Source organism: Microtus ochrogaster, chromosome 4, assembly GCF_000317375.1.
Source record: "Microtus ochrogaster isolate Prairie Vole_2 chromosome 4, MicOch1.0, whole genome shotgun sequence".
In the NCBI taxonomy this organism is placed as follows: Eukaryota; Metazoa; Chordata; class Mammalia; order Rodentia; family Cricetidae; genus Microtus; species Microtus ochrogaster.
This window is the reverse complement of record NC_022011.1, coordinates 64,314,762-64,336,866: the sequence shown is the minus strand read 5'-3', so window position 1 is coordinate 64,336,866 and position 22,105 is coordinate 64,314,762. Positions and strand designations below refer to the sequence as shown.

The 22,105-nt window shown below is 43.3% G+C and overlaps 1 protein-coding gene across 1 annotated transcript in view; it reads left to right on the top strand.

The window, feature by feature from the left end:
* The window catches only part of Rnd3 (Rho family GTPase 3), a 19,270-nt gene extending 5,059 nt beyond the window's left edge, over nt 1-14,211 (top strand). Inside the window, exons 3-5 of the mRNA XM_005346397.3 lie at nt 7,741-7,850; nt 10,639-10,773; nt 12,103-14,211. Coding sequence (XP_005346454.1) covers nt 7,741-7,850; nt 10,639-10,773; nt 12,103-12,354 — 497 coding nt within the window. The 3' untranslated portion in view covers nt 12,355-14,211. The remainder of the gene's footprint in view (nt 1-7,740; nt 7,851-10,638; nt 10,774-12,102) is intronic.
* The last annotated feature ends 7,894 nt before the right edge of the window (nt 14,212-22,105 follow it).

Genomic DNA, 22,105 nt, shown 5'->3' with positions numbered 1-22,105 from the left:
AGAGAGAGAGAGAGAGAGAGAGAGAGAGAGAGAGAGAGAAGAGAGAAGAGAGAAGAGAGAAGAGAGTTTTGGTATTTTAAAGTAAGAAGTGAAACCAAAGTAGTTCTAAAAAATCTGCTACGCTTGCCAAACATTGAAGCAATTTGTAACATGAAGCCAAATGTCTGCTAATAATAGAAAGTTTGTCACGTAAAGATCACCGTATCTTTTCCTAGAACTAGATTGCAGGGTAATTTCCGCATATGTGATTTAGGGAGTAATAGCCATTCATGTCAGCTTTGAACCAGGGCAAGTTAATACACATTTTATTTAAGGCATACTATTAACGTATTCGACTCAACTGCTGATTCCCGGTTAATAACTGTGTTATTGCCCTGTGAAAACTCTTTTGAATCTTAATATGCTATGAACACCTTTCTGGTTCTGAATGCTAAAGTTAACACTTCCTATATTTGTTTCTAGTATTATTTTTTTTTTTTTTTAAAAAAAAGACCTTATTCCCCACATTTTATATTCGGAGCAACAGATAAAAATCTTAGTTACTTTACTTTGAAGACAGCCTTCAGAATAAACACAAATCTAACAAAAAAAAGGTATATTTCAACTTTTGCATCAAATTCCAAGGCCAGTCTTGATGGCAAGTACCCTAACGAAATATTCCCTGGCAAGAATGGGAATGCTTCAACCGTTTTTGGAGACTCATCTTGTATTAACCAAGGGAAGCAATTTAAAAGGAGACTGCTTATTCATTTTTTTGTGTGTGTGATTTAAAATATAAATGAGCACATCTGGGCATGATATGAAGCTGTGATTGTAAAATAGGTTTGCCATCTGCCAGCCCTGCTGATCTGAGACGGGGGAGGGGCAGGCTGTCTCCTGTCCTCAGGCTACTTCCATTCTATAGGGTGACAAGACAAAACAAAAATTCTGTGGTTATAGGTGGAAATTTAAAATACCCACACTTCCTCCAGGGTAAAGTAAGAAACCAAATGAAAAGCCCAGAGAAAGTATGGGGTGCCGCCAGGAGCAAATGTGTGTGGACTTCAACATGATGAGGAATCCTTCCCAGGGCATCTTTTATGAACTCTCCATAGTCAAACAGGAACATGGAAACCATGGTTACAGGAAGAGGCACCTCGGTGGGAATGGTGGGTTCACCTGCAGCAACAAGACTCAAGAGGCGTTGGATGCCTGTGCCAAGTCCAAGCCCCAAACTCAGGTCTTTCTGTCTATTAAAGCTCCCATAATTCCAGCTCTCCTCCACAAGTTGACTCAGCTCCCCCAAATTCCTCAAAGTCCCCTGCTCTTTAAAACATGCGCACACTTAATGGTGGTCAGGGAAAACCCAGATTGTCAAAGTGGAGATTTCCAACCTGAGTGTCTCACAGGTAGCTAAGAATTCAGGATAGGCTAAAGAGTTTACAGACTCATCAGAAAATGGTTTTGATCTGAACAGCAGAACACACTCCATAGAACCAGGTATTTTTCTGAGTCATGATGATCCTTGGGACCTAGGGTGTCTAAATCATGCCCAGCTGTTAAAAAAAACTGAGACTTCCTACACTGAACTGTGGGCTAGGGTTAGACACAACTTGACTGGAGGCAAATCTTCATCTATCTCTAGACTTCTTTTTTTTTCTCTCCCCTACCCCATTCAATGCCAGCTTCTTTTTCCAGTTTGGCTTTTCCTAAGTTGCACATTTGAGCAAGGTGTCCAGATGGGTCACTCTAACGCTCCTGACATAACCAAGTGTTTCTTCATTAATAGTAGTTTCTCTTGCATGGAAATGGGACACCATGGACCCCCAGTTTCTCCACGTAGCTCATGATGCATGGTAGGGTGTGCCAAATGAATCAGCTGGGCCTCTGTCTTTTTTTTTTATATCCTTGAAATGTCTTCTGGTTTAAACATATTGGCAACATTCAGAGAGTCCTTTTTTGGCCAAAATTCATACTTTTCCAACACAGAAAGCAAGCTACTTCCAAAGTTTGGGCAGGTGTTGAGCACAGTGGTTTAGGAACACAAGCCTAATGTTATAGCATGTGGAAAGTGAACGCACTTGAGGGACTCCATGCTAAGATAGATAATCACTCTTGCATAGCCATGGAAACAAAATGACTTTAGTCTGAATTGAATGATAATGTGACTTTTTAAAACTTACATAATCAGCCAGGCGGTGGTGGCGCACGCCTTTAATCCCAGCACTTGGGAGGCAGAGGCAGGCGGATCTCTGTGAGTTCGAGGCCAGCCTGGTCTACAAGAGCTAGTTCCAGGACAGGAACCAAAAAAGCTACGGAGAAACCCTGTCTCAAAAATCAAAAAAAAAAAACCAAAAACTTACATAATCTTACCCCATCAAGATCAAGATCTGATTCATTGTGGATACAATATCAGTCAAAGGGGAGGATTCCTATTATTTTCAAGTATCTCGAGATTGAGAATTACTATCAAAATGCTACTTAGAGTCCTCAAATAGCGATGTCAGTTTTACCCCTCTGAGCTTATATCCAGTTGTGTACTTGTGTAGTACAGCCCGCAGAATTAGAGCACACAGAACTGCCTACATGTTCTCCTAAGATCTCCTCATAATCTCCAAGAGTCTGATTCAGTAGAAGACATGAACAAAATATCATTAACGCGCAGGGTGGTGGTGGCATTTTGGGGGTGTTGATGTCTGTGATACAGTCATTTGGGGGAAGGATTCAGCAGAACATTACACTGAAACAGAGTCTCAAGGTCTTGTTTGGACTTGACTCCCATTCCTGAGCCTGCTGCTCTCCTATGGCATCCCCTCTGGTGATAGCCCCCATGGGGCTTGCTTCCTTACCCATGTGCCCTTGGTTAACACTAAAAGAACTACAACTTACTGTATTTTTTTTTTCTGCCCCAAACACCCACTATTCCCAACATCTTGCTTTTGGTAGGAATTTATTTAAGGGAGAGCGTCCATCTTACTTCCTGGGTAAGGGGTTATGCTTTGAAAATGCCCAGTAAGAAGGATTCCCAGTTTGCAGACTGTTCTAAAGCTTCAGCGCTTGAACTGGTTTCGCCTCCCTTTCAGGCATACCTCTTCTTCCACATGCGTTTAGTTATGTACATATATGGCGTGCCGCACCTCCGCAGTGGGGTGACTTCAGCAGGCAGGTATGTGTCTGAAGAGGGAGTTTCAAGGTGAGGCACTGGGTGACTATTCTTGGGCTGGAAACTTGCCTCTCACCCCAAATTGATGATCTTGAAGACAAGGGTGTATAGACGCGCCATTGCAAAAGTCTTTCGGAACTTTGTCGGTGTTTGCCAAACTTGGACAATGAAGAGCCCCCAAAGCAAGCAGGCTTGTTCTAATCTATGCCTGGATAAGGTCTTTCAGCTGGCTGGTGGGGGTGGACAGGATGAGACACTTGTTTCACATATAGCCCAGTTCTATCTTTACACGAAGTTAATACAGCTCCCTGACGTTTCCCTATGGAGAGACTGGAAGGTTACTTACTTAACAAGGACCTTAAGAACAGTGCTGTCTGGTTTTATCCCATGCTTTTTCAGACCCAGGCCAGCTGGCCTTGGTGAGTTCCCGATAGAACCTCCCCATTGTCTCAGTGTGTGGGTGCACCCCTCGCGGTCCTGAGTTCCTTGCTCTTGCTCCCTCTCCTTCTGCTCCTGATTTGGACCTTAAGATTTCTGTCCGGTGCTCCCATGTGGGTCTCTGTCTCTGTCTCATTTCATCGCCTGATGAAGGTTAATAGGACAATGAGGACTACTGAGAACTCAAGAACAATGGCAGTGGGTTTTGAACCTATTGCACGTACTGGCTTTGGGGGAGCCTAGGCAGTTTGGATGCTCACCTTACTAGACCTGGATAGAGGTGGGCGGTCCTTGGGCTTCCCACAGGTCAGGGAACCCTGATTGCTCTTCGAGCTGATGAGGGAGGGGGAGGGAAATGGGAGGCGGTGGCAGGGAGGAGGCAGAAATCCTTAAATAAATTAATTAATTAATTTTAAAAAAAAACAAAAAAAAAGAACAGTGCTGTCTTTAAGGAAATGCTGCCCTGAAAAGGTCCCTCTGCCTGAAGCTTATTCCATATGCAGAGAAAGTTTGACTTGACAAGCAAAGCTTCATAATCTAGGTTTATTGGGCTTTAACTATAGTCCATTCTTAGGTATTGAAGAACAGACTGCCCGTAACATCAGGACCATTTAGCACTCCAGAAGACACGTTCAGTTAGTGCCTGATGCACTCAGAAATGAGTCTTTCTGGAAGCCTGCCTTCCCGGGGTTCTCGGGTGATGCAGCAGGCTACAGGAGTCATGGGCTGGCAGTGGTCTCACTTCCTGGCTTACTCTCCACTCCTTCTTCTGGAGTCTCTCCTGTCTTCCGGCCTCCTCAGTTGACAGGGCATTCCTAGGATTCCTCCCACACATGCCTACTCCCCTTGTGCGATTGCAGGGCCCTATAGGGAAGAACACAGAAGAAAGGATCCTCTTACCCAATGAGCTGTTAGACATTTCCTGTTAGGCCGGTTCTGCAATCCTATCGTTCACTTTCTTATTCTGAAAAGGAAACAATAGTTTTGTCTTCCCAAAAAAGAAATTGACTGTAAGCTCTCAAAAAACATCGATTATCACATCTCCTGTTCTCGTTGGTGGTCACATTACAGTTATGACTAATGAATTTTGGGATCCGTTTTATTAGTGCCCCTGGGCACTTGTTGATCAAAAAGCTGCCTTGTTTACTGTCGGGGGGTTGAACGAGGCTCAGATCAAAGTGCTGCTCGTAATTAGACCTTATTAAAGGGAATTCAGAGTTCCCGCTTCACCTCCGAGCTCAGTGGCTGCTTTCTCATGGAGTGTTACACTACATATGTATTTTCATCCAAACTGCGAAGCCAAATGCAAACAAAAGCAGAAACAGGCGCCCAGGAGAATCCTGGTTGACGTGAAGAGAACTGTTTTCTTTTAAAGTCAATCAAGAGGGTAAATTTCTCACTTATTTGCATATAGCCACTGAGCACAAAAGCTGCCTTGGTTTCTTTTCCTTTCTTTTCTCTCTTTCTTTCTTTCTTTCTTTCTTTCTTTCTTTCTTTCTTTCTTTCTTCCTTTCTTTTTTCCTTTTTCATAAGCAAGCAATCCCCTGCCTGTGACAGAGGGCAGAGCACACAAAGCCAGATCCCTTTGTGGCCTTAAGACGGGTGGGGGAGGGGAAACGGCCCACAAAGGGTAGGGTGTTCTCTGCAGCCACATGGTGACTGGAATGTTGCAACCCGGCTCTCTGGATTTTCCCAGCAGTCCCAAGTTTAATTAAATTAGTTTTGCCCCTTTGACTTTCTTCAGTCACCTTTGGACAAGATGGTCTCCATTGTCCTGGACAATAGCCCGGCTCTGCCGCACAGTGCCTGCAGCATCCTGTCCTGAGGGAGCCTGGCACCTGCGGATGCTAGTCCTGTCCCATAAGCCTGGAGCCTGGAAAGCATGAGACCTGAGCTTTCTGACACCTGTTCCGCTGACACAGGCTGGCCCTGACTGTATGGGTCGGGTCAGGTCATTTAATCTAGCTTTGAAGAGGAGAAGAGAGGCTCCTCTGTCTTCGTTTGAATTTTCTTCTTCTTCCCGTCCTGTCTGGGATTTTTGTGGCTGCCTATCAGAAAAGAGATATTCTAATGCTTACAGCCAGAGCTGGATGGAACTTAGACTTTGGACAAACAAACAAGGAAAGTTACAGTGGAAGGAGCCAGAACTGCAGAACTAATGTAAAACAGCAATATATTCGTATTTTACTCTAGTAAAGTCTCCCCTCTCAAGAAAAGCTTAAACTGAACTCAAGTGAATTATTCTCATCACCTCGAATTTCTTCAAGTGGCTGAAAGGGTGACCATTTTTAGCAACGGCCTCTTTTTTTTTTTTTTTTTTTGTGCATCTTGCTATTTCAAGTGACAAGACTTGTTCGGTTCAGGACTCTAACTGTGGGAAAGTACCTTCTCGCGCAGGCTTTGTTAGCTCACTTCCGCCTTCCAGCAGCCAGTGGGAAGCTGCTGCCTTCCCTGAGAACTTCTTAGACTGCCTTCCTTGGTGGCACTTTCCCTCCTGACCCCTAGAACGTCCTCCTTGTTCCTAGCTCAGCAGACTCACGTTCTCCATCTCTAAAACATCTAATGAAGCAGGCACACTGCGGCCAGGGTTTGCAGTGAGTGCCCAGGGCTCAGAACACCTGCACCAACTACACTCACTTCTATGACACAAGAACAGACTCCAGGAGGTCTGTTGTCCTTGTACTTTTTCCTTGGGACACGGTATCACGGAGCTGCTCCATGGAGAACTAATATGGAGATACCAGTGTCCTCGTGTGGAGTGAGACCAGCTCAATCCACTCAGGCATCCTCACACCTGTAATCCTCCTGCTTGTTAGAACCTTTTCCACCAGGCCTACAAATGGCTTATTTTTTTTTTTTTTTGAAAGTGTCCCCCCTCCCCCTTCCTCATTTTGACTTTGACTACTGAAGTTTTGACTTAGGGAATACATGCTATGTTTTTTTCTGCCAGAAATGCAAAATTATGTCAAAACTAAATTCAAAGAAGTTTGAATGTATTTGCATTTGCCAAGTAAATGGTTTCCGTGTTGTCTGCGAAAGGGCTGTGTGATGGAACTCGGTTCATCCAAGCAGCAACTGATAAGTTATCTTCAACTTTATAGTCAAACGATTTCATAATTCATAATTATTGGCCTTGCGTGAATTCCCAGCACTTGGAATTCATAAAGGTGCCTGAAAAAGAAAGTTCTAAATGACCAGAAAGTTCTGTGGTTCGGCTGATTGGGTGTGGACTTGCACTTTTAGAGGACTTTGGGTTTCATCAAGGCCAGGTTCTTGGATTATGTCCTGCTGTCATGTGGCAAGTAGAACTGTGCGGAAAAGGTCACATTGTCCAAACATGGCATTTATGACATTCTTGGTTGTAGCAGGAAACAAACTTACACAGGGCTTGGGGTTAAGTGTAAGCAAGCTCAAAGGTCAATGGCTTAGCCAGCCTTGTAACCGGAGACAGAGTGACACCCGTGTGCCTTGCTATGGCTCTCTGTACATCGTCAATCTTGCCTTCTTCCTCCCTCCCCCACTCACCCCCATTCAACTATGGGACTAATCTTCAGGTTGGATCTTTTTCCCAGGAAGTAGCTCCATTTCTGGTGGCCGCTGCCCCCTAGCCTTTGACCACAGCGATAGCACAGTCACAATGCGTCTGGTTAATATGTACGCATCTCTGCATCTCTCCCTAAATTCCAGCGGCCACCTGGGTTTGCTCAGATCCCACGGATATAGGTTGTCACTCTCTTCATCTTAGGATTGAAGAATCAGAGGCTCACCCAGTCCTAAAGCGCGGGCTTCTCCCCGTTGAGTGGTGAGAATGGCGTTGTGCTCAAGATCCCTTGGTCCCACACCCTCCCCGCTTCACCTAGGTTCCCTCTGACGCTAATTCTTGAACTCTATCAATTTGTACCTTAAGTTCCTGACCTTCCCAGGAACTGGAGTCCCACGCATAGGAAGGACGCTCTCATCTTCTAGTACAAGTGGATGAAGCTATCTTTTGTGTACGTGTTTGCATTTCTTCACAAGAAGGGGTATGTGTGAGGGTCAGGAATGGATGAGTACAGCAGGTGTTACATGATCATGGGGAAGGGGTTTGTCTCCGAGGGTAGAGTTAATACTTGAGAGATGATGGAGGTTTTTGTCTGAGACCTGTGTGTTTTGTTTCTTAGGTTCTCCTTACTACGACAACGTCCGTCCCCTCTCCTACCCGGATTCTGATGCTGTGCTCATCTGTTTTGACGTCAGTAGACCGGAGACTCTGGACAGTGTCTTAAAAAAGGTAAGTGCCCAGTCTGAACTTTTGCCTTATGTTCTCTGATGAAACCCTGGGAACTTCCACACCACAACAAGGTTCCCACACATGAATGTCACGGGTTTGGGACGTTAATCTGCTTCTTAAAGCTCAGAACAAAATGCTTTTTATGATCTTCCATTGTTTGTTTTTGGGGAGGAAATGGTGTAGATCTACAAGAACGTTTTACCTGAGCCTTCTGTTCATTTGCCATACTGTCCCTTATGTGTCTGATGTTGACCTCAATTCAGATATGGACCTTAATTCAATAGGAGTTATTTTGACAAGGCAGTTGTATTTCAGTAATTTGTTGAAGTTAGTATAAGAGAAATATGTGTAATAGGGCTTGTCCCTAGACGTGACACAGTGTGAATTATAATCAGGTGCATACCAAATGCTAGTAAACCATCAGTTATGCCAAACATGTATGTTATCACAGAGCCCTGGTTTCTGGAAGCAAAGGTGGATCAGATCCTGTAGGTGGAGGCGGAACTAGCAGAAGCTATGGACAGAAGGAACCAGGGCTAAGAGGGATGGTACCTGTTGCAGTTGGGTCTTGAGGCCTACGAAGGCCATTGTGTATGTGTTCAGGGCTGATGCTCTACCTTTGGTGGACTTGGCCCCCAGGGTAGTTATAGGAACTTGTTGTCAAGGAGTTTCACAGAGTCCAGTGGAGGCAGGAAGTCTGCTTGGCCTGCAGTAATCTAGGCTTTGTTCTTTGGTAGTTCTTGATGGTCGTAAGTGCTTGTAGATGGGGCAGCATACTAGTCACCCACTCTTGTGGGTGCTGTGGGGTTTGAGAGCGAGACTCTAGCTGCACTACCCCTCTTCTCTGTGTACGGCAGAGGTGTCTGAGAGCGAAGAGTGTCAGTGGATTCCTGGGGCCTGGTCAGGGTGAGGAGGAGGAAAATAAGAGGCACCTGTCTAGATGTCTTGGCTATTTTGTTTTGTTTTGTTTGAGACAGGGTTTCTCTGTAGCTTTGGAACCTGTCCTGGAACTAGCTCTTGTAGACCAGGCTGACCTCAAACTCACAGAGATCCGCCTGCCTCTGCCTCCCGAGTGCTGGGATTAAAGGTGTGCGCCACCACCACCCAGACCTCGCCAGCAGTTCAGCGCCTCTGCACTCTTCATAGATTGAAGGTTTTTTTTTTTTTTTTTTTTTTTTTTTAGTTTTTTGCTCCTTTCCATTCAGAGGAATATATGAAGCATAGGTTGACTTTTGCTGAAATCTGTTAGGAATACACCTTCCCTGTTTCCACAACCTGTAAACAAGTACAGGGGGAAGCCAGAAAGATCACACAACTCATAACAATGTAACGACGTGCCTGGCTGAGTCTGAAGATGAAAGAGGCTCTTATTTACTGGAGTTTGTACTTGATGTAGTATTGGGTTATACATAATTTATGACAGAAAGCTTTTCTCATGTCCTAATTTGCTTTGTTACTTAAGACCAAACAAATAGTGACATTAATACAAGCATTTTACGCTTGTGTGCGGCTTAAGGCTCATGGTAACTTCATCTACCTTAATCGAGTCTTGAAGTCCATTAACATTGGAGAGTTCAGAGTGACTTAAGGTAGAAAAGATTTCTTATTTTGTTTTGATAACTTTTTAGGAGCATGTGGTAGATAGAGACTCTTAAATAATAGTGGGAGGGAAGAAAGAGCAAACCTCAGAGGACAGACCAGGCACTCTGGGTTACTGCCCTCCATTGTTCTGGGGTTCTTGGTACTAGATGCTGTTGCCTATGCTACACCTTGAGACTCAAGGCCTTCTCCTCCGGTGGCCTCTTACATCACTCTCCCAGAATGTCCCAATCTCTGGTATTACACTTAGAAAACGTTATTGTCCCCTCTGCTCTCTGAATCCTCAGAGAGATGTAGCTACATCTTTAGCATCATTACAATACTTCACAGAGCACAAAAGACTTCTGTGGATGCGTGCAGAGGGATCTCGGGCTCTCTAGCCCCTTATCTCTGGGAGCAGTGATTTTCTTGGGGTGCTTGGCTCCCATCCTGATGATGGAGAACTCAAGTTAGAAAATGCAAAGTCATGAAAAGTCATTTACTTGCTGTAAAAGAAACAGCTGGACTCTGTGCCAGGGACTTCTGGAAGTTCTAATTCCGGTTAGGACAGGAAATAGTTAAATTGTAGACGTGACAGCAGTGCTTAACAGTTAAAAAAATAAAATCCCAGTCCTATGGGCTACAAAACTAGCTGCTGTCCTTTACTAGTTCTCTGCGTGAGCTACGGTCTGCGTCCATTCAGCCACTTGAGTGGAAGCTCCTTGAGGCACATTCTGCTTTACTAATCATAGGCCAGATACTTCTAACTTCCAGCACATGGTAGCATGGCCCAGTCTTTCATGGTGGAGTCTGTGAAATGCATCCTTTTGCTGATGTGGGCTAATTCTTATGCCCAGCCTTCCACCTGGTAATGAGAAACTCAGCATATCCGAGGATGTAGTCATGCATTTCGATATGTCATTATTAAGGTGCTTTTGTCTTTTAAATCCCTCCATAATTAAGACATTGTTGAAGCCACCTTCTGTTGATTCCCAATACATTCATTGTGGGAGGAACCAGTGAGTCACACAGAATAGAAAGCAATATACACAGGCACTCTACAGTTTGGTATCTGCTTACTAATTAAATACCAGCTTGCTTCTTCATTTGAAGTTGCATTCCAACGTCTGCCAGTGAGAAAATTGTTGTTTTCATTGTATGCATGTCAGTACTTTGTTAAATTTCCTTTTTTTTTTCTTCTCTTCCCTAGTGGAAAGGTGAAATCCAGGAGTTCTGTCCCAATACCAAGATGCTTTTGGTTGGCTGTAAGTCTGACCTGCGGACAGACGTCAGTACGTTAGTGGAGCTCTCAAATCACCGGCAGACACCCGTGTCATATGATCAGGTATGTGCTGTCAGTGGAGAAAAGTTCCCCTTTCAGCGAAAGTGAAAGGAAGGGAATATTGTTGGTAATAAATACAATGTAGCAGTTTTTCAAGAGGTGAGACACTGGCCAGCTGAAATCTGACATGTTCTGCCATTCTGTAGTAAAAACCATCAGGAATTAGGGTGCATATACTGTTGATACCCTTGGATGCTTTTGTTCGCCAATGGTATTAAAGTTCAACACGTTTAAGAGAGAATGTGGTCAAAATCAGTGGTTCTCTTGAAGAGAGGTCAATGTCCTCAGATGCCCAGTAAAATCCTAAGTCAAGTTGTTAATAAAGTAAACCACCCCATGATGCCAGCCACCTTTGGGACGTTCGTCATGAATGGACGGCCCCAAAGGAAAGAAAATCTGTTTAAAAATAACATTCTCCTAAAACTCACCACCAGATTCTAAAATTGTTCATGGCAAACTATCTGCAGCTGTACTTGGTATATATCATTTAAGGTTTTCAGTTTTAGGGCTGGGGATATAGCTCAGTAGTAGAGCGCTTGCCCAGCAAGAGTAAGGCTTAGAGTTCCGTATCCAGCAAGAAAAAAAAAACTTAAAGAAAAAAATGACTATACTCACCTTCTTATTATATCCACGGGCACTCTGAAGTTTGGTATCTACTTACTAATTAAACACAAGCTTCCTTCTTCATTTCCTATTAACAAACTCAATATAATCATAGACACTGATTACTTAACTTTCAACAGCCCTGTGTGTTGTATAGCCTGTTGACTGGGGTTGAAGGTCATTCATAGTAAGAGAGGAATGAGAGCCTCGTGAAGGACCAGAATGGACTCTGGGGGCCAAAGCACCTTTGTCAGATCTATGTGGAAGACAGCGTTTATGGTTTCAGTATCAGACTATGCTTCACAGTGGCCCTGCTTGTGCCCTATGAGTTACTCACTTCTTGGTTCCAGGTGGCAGTGAGGGTCACATGACACCCTAGTGTCTCTGTTGTCTCTTTGAGTCTTCCCTTCAGGAGTTTGGTGCCCAGGGTTCTACTGTTTGGACAAATCAGTATTTTGGAAGCTGTGGGGAGCTAGAGCAGTTTCTACTGAGTAACATAACTAAGGGCCTTAGGATTGGATATTGAATATGTAGAAAGTTACAGAGTAGCTCATTAATAAAAAAAATAGGTTTTTTTGCACCACTTGGGAAATCCATATTTGGCATATTTGTTAAATAATTGGCATATTAGATATTTTCCCATGTAAGATTGTTTTGTGGCGTCTTAACACTTTCCGACATCTCTCCAAAGTCTCCCTGCTGATGGAAATTCTTTCTTATACTTCACAGGGAGCAAATATGGCCAAGCAGATCGGAGCGGCCACTTACATCGAATGCTCAGCGTTACAGTCAGAAAACAGCGTCAGGGACATTTTTCACGTCGCCACCTTGGCGTGTGTCAATAAGACAAATAAAAACGTTAAGCGCAACAAATCTCAGAGGGCCACAAAGCGGATTTCACACATGCCTAGCCGGCCAGAACTCTCAGCAGTTGCTACAGACTTGAGAAAGGACAAAGCCAAGAGCTGCACGGTGATGTGAAGTTTCGCCCTCTGCAAGGAGGACGCGGGCATCTAGTGTAAAAAAAAAAAAAAAAGATAAAAAATAAAAAAATAAAAACCAAGAGCAAACCGGAAATATGGAGTCCAATGAAGTGCACAGCCAAAGTCACATAGACACAGGCTTAGGAGGCCCTTGCAAGGATACCCAGTGTTTGGACTCTTGTCCTTAGGTGGGGCATGTAGACCGCGTGGTGAGAAGTGAATATGTTGCAGAGTTTTGAAGTGTGGCTTGACAAATATGCCAAAAACAAAGGGAGCTACAGACGGGCTGGAGGAAGAGGAGCGCCAGTACCTCCGGGAAGAAAATCCATGCCCTGAATGGTGCTTGCCTGTTTTCGGTTTTGTTTTTTCCTGTTTTTTGTTACAACCTATTCATGGATCTCTACTTCGATTTGATTTTTTTTTCCCCTGATGTTTTAATCTCATTTTCAGAAAGTATATATTAGTATACCGTCCTCGTCGGGGAACTCGCACTGTGACCTTAGCGTTTAGTTTTCTAGGGGATGTGATCTAATTTCCTCCTAGCTCATCATTAAAATGGAAATTGTATCGGGACCCGTGGGATTCGAGAGGAAAACTTCACGAGGCTTTGAGATTCTTGACTTCCTGAAGGTCGCGGCTGCGGGAGATGGTTTGAAAGCGAGGCTTCAGCGCGGCTTTATGGGATGCGTGGACCAGCACTGCGAAGATCACATAGATCAAATAGAAAAAAAGAGTGTTGCTTTATATTCTGTCTGATGGTTCTGTTCATCCTTGTGGTTGTCATTAACAAGTGGTAAATTGCTCAATGTAATATTTTGTGCGCTGTTTAGAAAAGAGAGTGTGTGGTTTTGTTTTTCTTTTTTTTTGCCATCGCTGATAAAAAAAAATGCGAAGTCAAATAAAAAGTGTCTTGGTTTGATGTGATAGAGTGAATTCAAAGAGGAAGCAGATGGATACTGTTTTCACCAGGAGAGATAAAGGGTGAAGGGATTGACACAGAGAGCACAGTTTGTGAGTGAGGATGTCTGGGAGAAAGTTATGTTTCAGATACACAGAGCAAAAAGCTCTGGCACCTGCTATGCCCCCCAGACTGGCAGCAGATAGTGAACTGTTGCCTTATGCCACCTCCTTCAAATGAACGTTGTCCTGACAAAGGCCCCATGTGCCCAAGATTTCGAAAAACCCAGATAGAAAGAAAAAAAGCCGCCTATAATGTCAGCCCTGCTATGTGCCTAGAGCATTTCCCAAGTGACTGCTAAACGTCACTTAACCAGATTCAGGCGGGGCCAGGTTCAACACTCAATAGAGTGAGAATCAGCATTTAAAACAGTTGAGCAGTTCCTTCCAGAGAGGATGTCAGACAGGACCCTCTTCTAGGTGGTACTTGCTGAAAACAAGCTTGTTTTTTCCCCCCAATGATGATGCTTCCTTCTTGAAGTGCTGAAGCTGTGTTTCCATTAAACTGTGGCAGGAGGGGAGATTAAGATAATTACAGCACCCAGTTCTGTGTCTTACAAGCACTTTGTCTCTGCAAGAAAATGCCATTTCAATCATTTCCCATAGAAGTCAGACATTCCGCCAACACAGCGTGCTTTGACTGGCGTGGTGTTAGGCTCTGGGCAGTATTACAAAATAGCTGGCAAGTGCTTTCTGTATTTAAATATTGTAAAAAGAAAATAAGTTATATAACTGTTACAAAGCAGAACTTTTTGTTGCTTTTCTTTTTTTTTTTTTTTAATGTTGAAGTCACTTTGTATGTTTGTTTGGTCAGTGTTTCCACAGTATTTATTAAAACGTACGTGTTTTTGTTTTCGGTTTTGTTTTCTTCAAATAAAAAAGTAACCATGTCTGTCTACCTGGGATGTTTCCTCCTTCTTCACTGTTTAGCTATGCTCCTTCCGGGTGACAGCAGAATCCGAACTAAGATTTATGGAACTAGTAAAGTTCAGAATTTGAGTCTCGGCAATACTTTCTTGGAAAAAGATGAATCTATGTATAGAAGATTTTGATGTATTGTTTAAAAAAAAAACACAAGAAAATGGGTCATACTTCAGTGATTTGGACATATACAAAACAAGGCACAATAGTGGATAGAACCAATCTGTAAAAAGTTAACAGAATTCCCTGAAAGTCTTTCATAGTGGAAATGAATGGTGCAGGCCTAGGTTGGGCAAGGAGATCTAATGTGACCTTAGTGTGTCACCTGGGGACCTAGAGATGCCCTTGCAAAGCATATTCTTGTTCAGCAGCAGGCTTAGCTCAGGATCCAACTACTGCAACTTAGTGGAGGCAAAACAAAACAAAACAAAACTAGACTCATTTATGATGGAGGCATTGCTCAATACAGAACAAGAGGATGCAGACATCCATTCTGATATGAAGATTGTCAGGTACACATGGAACAGAGTAGGGGAGGGGTAGAGGAGGGGGGGGGCATAGGTCCCATCGGTTCAGTTGGTTGTCTTCAACTAAAATGTTTACACGTTTTTAAAACTATGGTTCAACATTTCTTAGCTATTTCATATAAAAACTGCATCCTGTGGCTTTAAAAAATGGCTTTAGAAACCTTTTTTGGTATAGTCGCTTATTTAGAAAGAATTCTCAGAAGAACAAAGCAGAGGGGAAGTCAGAGGCTGCTACGTGAGTGAACACGCTTAAGAGCATGGGCATCATGGGATAGTTGGCTGAATGCTTTGGGAGCACAGACATTTACTGAATATGTTTGTAACTCACTCCTGTTGTCAGGAACTAAAGGAAATAAAAGCACTGTTCCAACCCAGCACTGGGAGCTTCCATGCCTACATCTAAGTCAGACTTAAAAAAAAAAAAAAAAAAAAAAAAAAAAAAAAAAAAAAAAAAAAAAAAAACTTGTTTCTCAAAAATCTCTGTTACCAAAGAAAGGGAGCTGCAGAGAGGAAAAATTCTGCTGACCTTGACTGCTTCTCTGGCTTGGCAGTAATGTCCCCTCTGGTCAGTTCTCAGTCACTTCCATTTATTGAAGCTAAAAAAGAAAAAGTGTGTCTTCATCATTGACTTCATTGGTCTACCTTTGCCCTGACTTCTGGCCCTGGCATACATATTCTGCCTACTGTGTGCACAGTCCTTTCAATTTATTGGTGACTACAATCGAGAACTTTTTAAATACTGAAAGGTATGAGTGAGTCTCACTCGGAGTGAGACTTTATGTCTCTCTCACTTCCGTTAGTCTTTTTCCAGAAGCAGTCGCTTAGAAGATTCGAGTCTTACAGAGAGGATGTTTTGAGTGTGAACTGGAAAATAGGCCTGGGGATTGGATGTAAGCTTTAAATGACCTCCTTCTTGAAGACCGTTGAAACTCTCTGTGTGCTTTATCTTCTTCTGGGTAGGTTATTTTGCCATCCACAATGGTTCAAACCACACGGTTTTTATTTTGGTCATTTTTCCATCCGTTCACTACATGTTTCTTGAGTCCCTCCTGGTATGCTCAGAACTTTGCTGAGTTGAGCATCTAGTGCAATTAAAACTCACTCTCTGATGGAGAGTCAGGGAGAATTCATAATGAAATGTAGTCAGGGCGGACAGGCAGGTAGATCACACCAAGATGGGCTGATCCACACTGGCATGAACTGACTCATGGGTGCCGGGCTGATGGTAATAAACACTTCTGTGAGTAGCCAGCTCACCTGCTAAGCCATATTCACCATGCTGTAATTCAGTGTGCAGGATAAATTCTTAGTGCACCCTAATGGCAAGCCTCATTTAACGACAGAAGAGCAATGACCTATTGCCAGTCATCACTGCATCCTCTGCACAATGCCCAAAATTTTAGTAGCTTGTTCGAGAGTCACTAGGAGACAGTCCTCCTCAGTTAAGCCTGAACACACCCCCAAAGAGCCATCGGTAATATAATATATTGGCTTTGTACCTCGAACTTTCTCCTGTAGAATCTTAAATTGCTGAATAAAAATTAAAATTGGCATGAATCCATAGGATCCTATTACAAAATTGAAATTATTTCTAAGGCATTTATACAATATGAATTAATTATAGACATCCTTTACTTGAAAGTAGAGGCTTTATTATTTAGTGTTGAAATATATATTTTGTGACATTCTAAAATATAATTCTGAGCAATCTCACACCATTCACCCATGCTCCAACACAAGTATATGCGGTAAGTGAAGAACCATCTCATCAGTGTTTGGGTGTAGTGACTGGTCGTCTATAGGGCCATTTGGAAGACCCAAGAATAGAAGTCAAGCAAGCAGTGGAGAACACTACAGTTCCAATGCTCTTCCAATCCGTGAGTGTGGTGTGGTATTGGGACATGCGAAAAAAGAAGGCCATAGCCACAGAGTTGTGTGAGCCACAGGATGTGGTTGCATCTCCCCTGGCCTCCCTAGCTCTTCATACTCCCTAATCCTCCCTCTGGTTTACACTGTATTCTCACACCTGTCAGCCTGTGGCCTCCCTTCTTTCATCCCTATCTTGTCCCTGCTTCTTGAGAGGTGGGAACATTATACAAAGACGCAAGCAGCCCCACCAATGGTTAACATTCATGACGTCCACAACCCAGGGCTCCCGGAACTGTGCAAGAACTAAGGAATTCCATAGCAATAATTCTGGAATCCAACCTAACTGGACGCTGTGGATACCAGCATTGCAATAAAAACCGGAAAAGAAAAAGATTTGTCCTTGACTGCTGGAAATCTTTTGCTTTGTGCCGAATGGTTGGTGGGTATGATGAGTAGTGATGGGGTCGTCAGATACATTAACCATATTATGCTGATTGCATGGTCCTTATTTCGAGGAATCTGGTTAGAGGAGGACGCTGCCTCATTGAGTTTTATTTTCCCCAAGGAAATGTTCTCAATAAATGACTATCTGACGTGTTGAGGAGTTACCCGAGAGGGAGCTACTTCTCTACACGGGATATTCACACAATCGCAGAGAATAGGGAAGGAAACAGAAAACCAGAGTCAGTTCAAACAACATAGTGGCTCCCACGGAACTGACAAGTCACCTGAGCGATTTAAGTAAGCGCCACCAGTAGGCTGAGGTGCTGCATGCCACCATCAGGGTTCTGCGGTGAGAGCTTTCCCCTCTTAAGACACTGTGTGTATTTCCTGACTACTGTATACTTCTTTCCGTGTTCTTGCCTTCCTAGTATGCAACTCATTCAGTCCTAATCTCTATTCACTTATTCTCTAAGACTTATCACCATCATCATCATTGTTGTTATATAATCGTGAGTTATTATTCATCATTCATAATTAAACCCAGTCTTTCAAAACAAGGCCAAAAGCAATCAGCCAATATGACCTTTATTATGTTTTAAAATGGTCTAAAATTAAAAAAAAAAAAAACTGAGCTGGACTTTCTTGGTCAGCTTCTGGTAACAACTTCCTCAGTTTGTGGACAGGCTACATTCTCTTCTTCCTAGATAGCAGATGCTCTAGGGTAGTTTGAGATTCCCAGCACTCAGCTGGAGACTGTGGCTGAGTCATCACTACATCCCAAAACCTGCTGCAGTAGGCTTTTAAGCTGATGAACGAATGAATGACTTGAACTAGTAAAACGAAGGATGCGTCCAGGACTGTCCATTCCTGATCTGCTTGTCTCTAGCACTCAGCATCTGAAGTACTCTCTCTGGTTCCTCAGCAGCATATTAGACCCAGAAATCCGCTAAGGAGAAGGGAAAGGGTAGGAAAGGCTGGTGCCCACATGGCTATCTGCTCTGCACCGGGACCACCTCAGTACTCCGTCTCCACCCCAGTCCCGTACATAGGTCATATTAGCGCTTATCAGCTGCGGCGGTCTGGAGGTGTCCCCAAAAGTTTATGCTGGAGATTTGATTGCGGCGTGGTGCTGTTGTGCTATGGGTCTTTTGGGAGGGGTTTGGTTGAACCGCTCAGGTAGTTACATTAATAAATAGTACAAGAATGGCTTCCAGGAGTGGGTTCACTGGTGGTGATTTACTGACATGGGAGAACACAAAATTTGTCTGTTTTCCTTCTGGCTTCTTCTTTGTGAAATTCAGTAAGGAGAGTCTCACCAGGTATTGGTACCTTGATTCTAGATTTCTAAGCCCCAAGAACTAGGAAAAACAAATTTCTGTTCTTTATGAGTATGAATTACTCATTCTTAGACGTTGTTATGATATCCATCACGAAGGGACTCACAGTATGTAAACACATTCCTGAACTTTTGCCTTTCACTGCATTCTTATACAACTGTAGGATTTGTATACTACTATTCTAACCTGTAACTTCATTACTATCATTATTTTAAACCCTTCACAAATTTTTCAGGCCTCCACATGAACAGTGTAGAAACAGGAGGTCTGACAAATCACTGGTGGGGGAGTTTCCTTTATTTTTTACGTCATCAGTCAGTGGGTGACCTGTTAAAAAGTCAAGCTGCAGGCATGCAGTCTACCCTCTTTTCTGACCATTCTTCATATACCCAGCCATACAATTTCTCTTTCTGCATTTTCCTTCTTTCCACATAGCATTCATGAATACAACTCTTCATACAGAAGTGTAGTGTATTAAGTAAGCAAAAGCAAGCAAGCTCAAGGTATTGTAGATAGCTCAATAACGACTTCCAAATCATGCCCATTGTCAGATCTAATTGAAACATGAATGCTGCCTTCTATGGTGGAGGAGACTGACCCTTCTAACAAGCTTGGGCCCCACAGAGCCACAACTCATTATAAAAGTCGTGTAGGTGGAGTCACAGTCAGCCAGTGGCGGGGTGACACCAGAGGAGAGGGGAAGAAAGGAGGAGATCCATCTGCCTACAAACTTCAAGATGTCATTGTTTTTTGATGCTAAGTAGTACTCCATTGTGTAAATGTAATGCATTTTCTTTATCCATTCTTTGGTTGAGGAGCATCCGGATGAATTGGGTTCTGCTTGCTATGACTAATGCTGCTATGAACACAGTTGAGCACATGGGCACATGGTGTGATTGGGCATCTTTGGGTGTAAACCCTGAAGTAGGATTGCTGGGTTTTGAGGTAGATTGTTTCTTAATTTTTAGAGCAATCACCATACTGATTCCAAAGCGACTGTACAAGTTTGCACTCCCACCAGCAATGCAGGAGTGTTTCCCTTACCTCACATTCTCTAAGCATCAGCTATCATCAGTGTTTTTGATCTTGGCCATTCTGACAGATGGAATCTCAGAGTTGTTTTGACTTGCATTTCTCTGATGGCTATGGATGCCAAAGAACAATACTCAACTTCAAATGGAAAAGCAAAAAAATCAAGGATAGCCAAAACGATCCTATACAATGAAGAAACTTCCGGAGGTATTACCATCCCTGACTTCAAACTCTGCTATAGAGCTACAGTAATGAAAACAGCCGGGTATTTGCATAAAAACAGAGAGGAGGACCAATGGAATCGAATCAAAGATGTGGATATCAGTCCTATGAGCACTTGATTTTTGACAAAGAAGGTGAAAATATAAAATGGAAAAAAGAAAGCATATTCAACAAACGGTGTGGGCATAACTGGATAGCAACCTGTAGAAGAATGTGAATAGATCCATATTTATCATCATGCACAAAACTCAAGTCCAAATGGATCAAAGACCTCAACATAAAACCAACCACACTAAACCTCCCTAGAAGAGAAAGTGGGAAGTACACTTGAACGCAATGCCACAAGAGACCACTTCCTAAATATAACCCGAGTAGCACAGACACTGAGAGCAACATCTGATAAATGGGGCCTCCTGAGACTAAAAAGCTTCTCTAAGGCGAAGGACATAGTCAATGAGACAAAACACAGACTACAGACGGGGAAAAGATCTTCACCAACTGCATATCAGACAGAGTCCTGATCTTCAAAATATACCAAGAACTCAAGAAACTTGACACCAAAAAAAAAAAAAAAAAATTAAAAAAATACCCACATCTGTTCTTAAAGAGGCATTCAGATTTGTCAAGTCATTTTTCCAGCTCCATAGGTCTGGAAACAGATGGCAAAGGAGAGTCCCAAAATCCAAGAAAAATAAATAAATCTGGCGTTATTTCTCTCATAGTCTGGCTACTTTGGTCCTTTCTCTGAAACCCTAGAGAGGTGAGAGGAAAGTCCCTTTCAGCTGGCAATCTTGAGACACCTTTCTTAGAGCCTCCTGGCATGGCTGCACTTCCATAATTCGACAGAACAGGCTGTGGGGAAGGTGGAGAAACGATGACAGACGAAACTCTAAAGGATGAGTTTCCAGACAATGGACCCCTGACACCCCCTTTTTTTTTTTTTCTCAACCGACTAAAGTGCTTTCCACAATTAGATGCTGTAATGGAAAGTCTTAATTGCGTACTTGATGGGATGAGGCGTCAACCTAAGAGACGCACCTCTGAACATGTCTATTAGAGCTTTTCCAGGGAGGAGTAAATGGGGGCCGAAGGGAATACCTTGCCCTGGAAGCCGGCGGCAATTTAGCGCTTCCAAACCGGCTTGAGCACAGTCCTGTGCCTGTTGCCAGAACTTTGTCCTGAAAGTATCTCGCAGTCACTCTTTCTGATGTGAGACTCGGAAGACCAGCTGCTCTCAGGGAGTCCCAGACCTTCAGCAGCAGCGTGGGACCACTGAGGCATCCGGCTCTGGGGACTGAGAGGCTACTGAACTCTCTGTAGATGCAGACCAGATGGCTATTGTTGGGCTACCCAGCCACTTGCTCTCCCTTTATAAGGTCCACATCTATGGCTTCCGTTCCTCTAAATACTACTGTCAAATACAGATGCCGAGAAATTCTTTTTGGTAGACAACTTATGCATACACTTTTTTTTGCAATTAAATTATACTGGCATTATCAGCAAGGTTGTTTCTCATAAAACTGGGCATAAAAATGTACAATTGTAACAATTTATTTTATTGCTGTTTTGTGGAGAATGGTGGGTGTAACTGGAGAAGGAATGGATGCAATGCCCCCCACTACCCATCTCAGTACAACGACAGAAGCTGACCTGAAATTGTGTCTTCATCACACAATGGCGATGAAACACATGCAGGGACCATAAGGCCCAGCAGCCCTCCCCACCTCCTCTCCTCAGCACAGGCTCTCCTCATAACACAGTCTTCTTCCCATGCTCCTCACTGTAGTCTCTGCTCCAGCTACACACGTTTCTTGAAACTCTTCAAGCTCATGAGGCACATGACTCATGGCTCACTAGTCCTTCTTAACAGAGCTTCCAAGTGGATCATAATTGGTGTCCTGAAGTTATAGACCATTATTCTATAGAATGGAATTCTTTACATGCTATGTATGATAGCCATCGTGTAGATTTCTTCCCCCTCTCAAATAAAATAATAAAGTTTTAATGTATGCTCTACATTCCTTGGCTTAATAGAGAGACGAAGCAAGGCCCTGTCTCATTGTCTCCTTGTCTCTGATATGCGCATCTGCTGTTTCTTCTGCTGTTAGCACTATGTGGTTTTCTTGTGCTTGGCCAGATCTATGTGGCAAACTCAAGCTGCTAGGCTCAAATTTCAACATTAATTTGATGCCAGAGTCAGGTCTCTTACATAAGGGGAGACTGCAAGAGTCAAGCGTAGACCTCATTGTGGGACAGCTAGGGGGCATGGAGATATTCTATGTGTGACAAGTAGCTACATTTTTGACCTCCTGTGGTTCGTGGAAATTCGGGGTAAGAAAATGAAGTAAGGATACTTGCTGTCCAAGGAGGCTCATGGAACTTGGGTTGACTGACCCACTGTCTATTCCACTGGGAGGGAGTCTGGTCAATATCTTTCCTT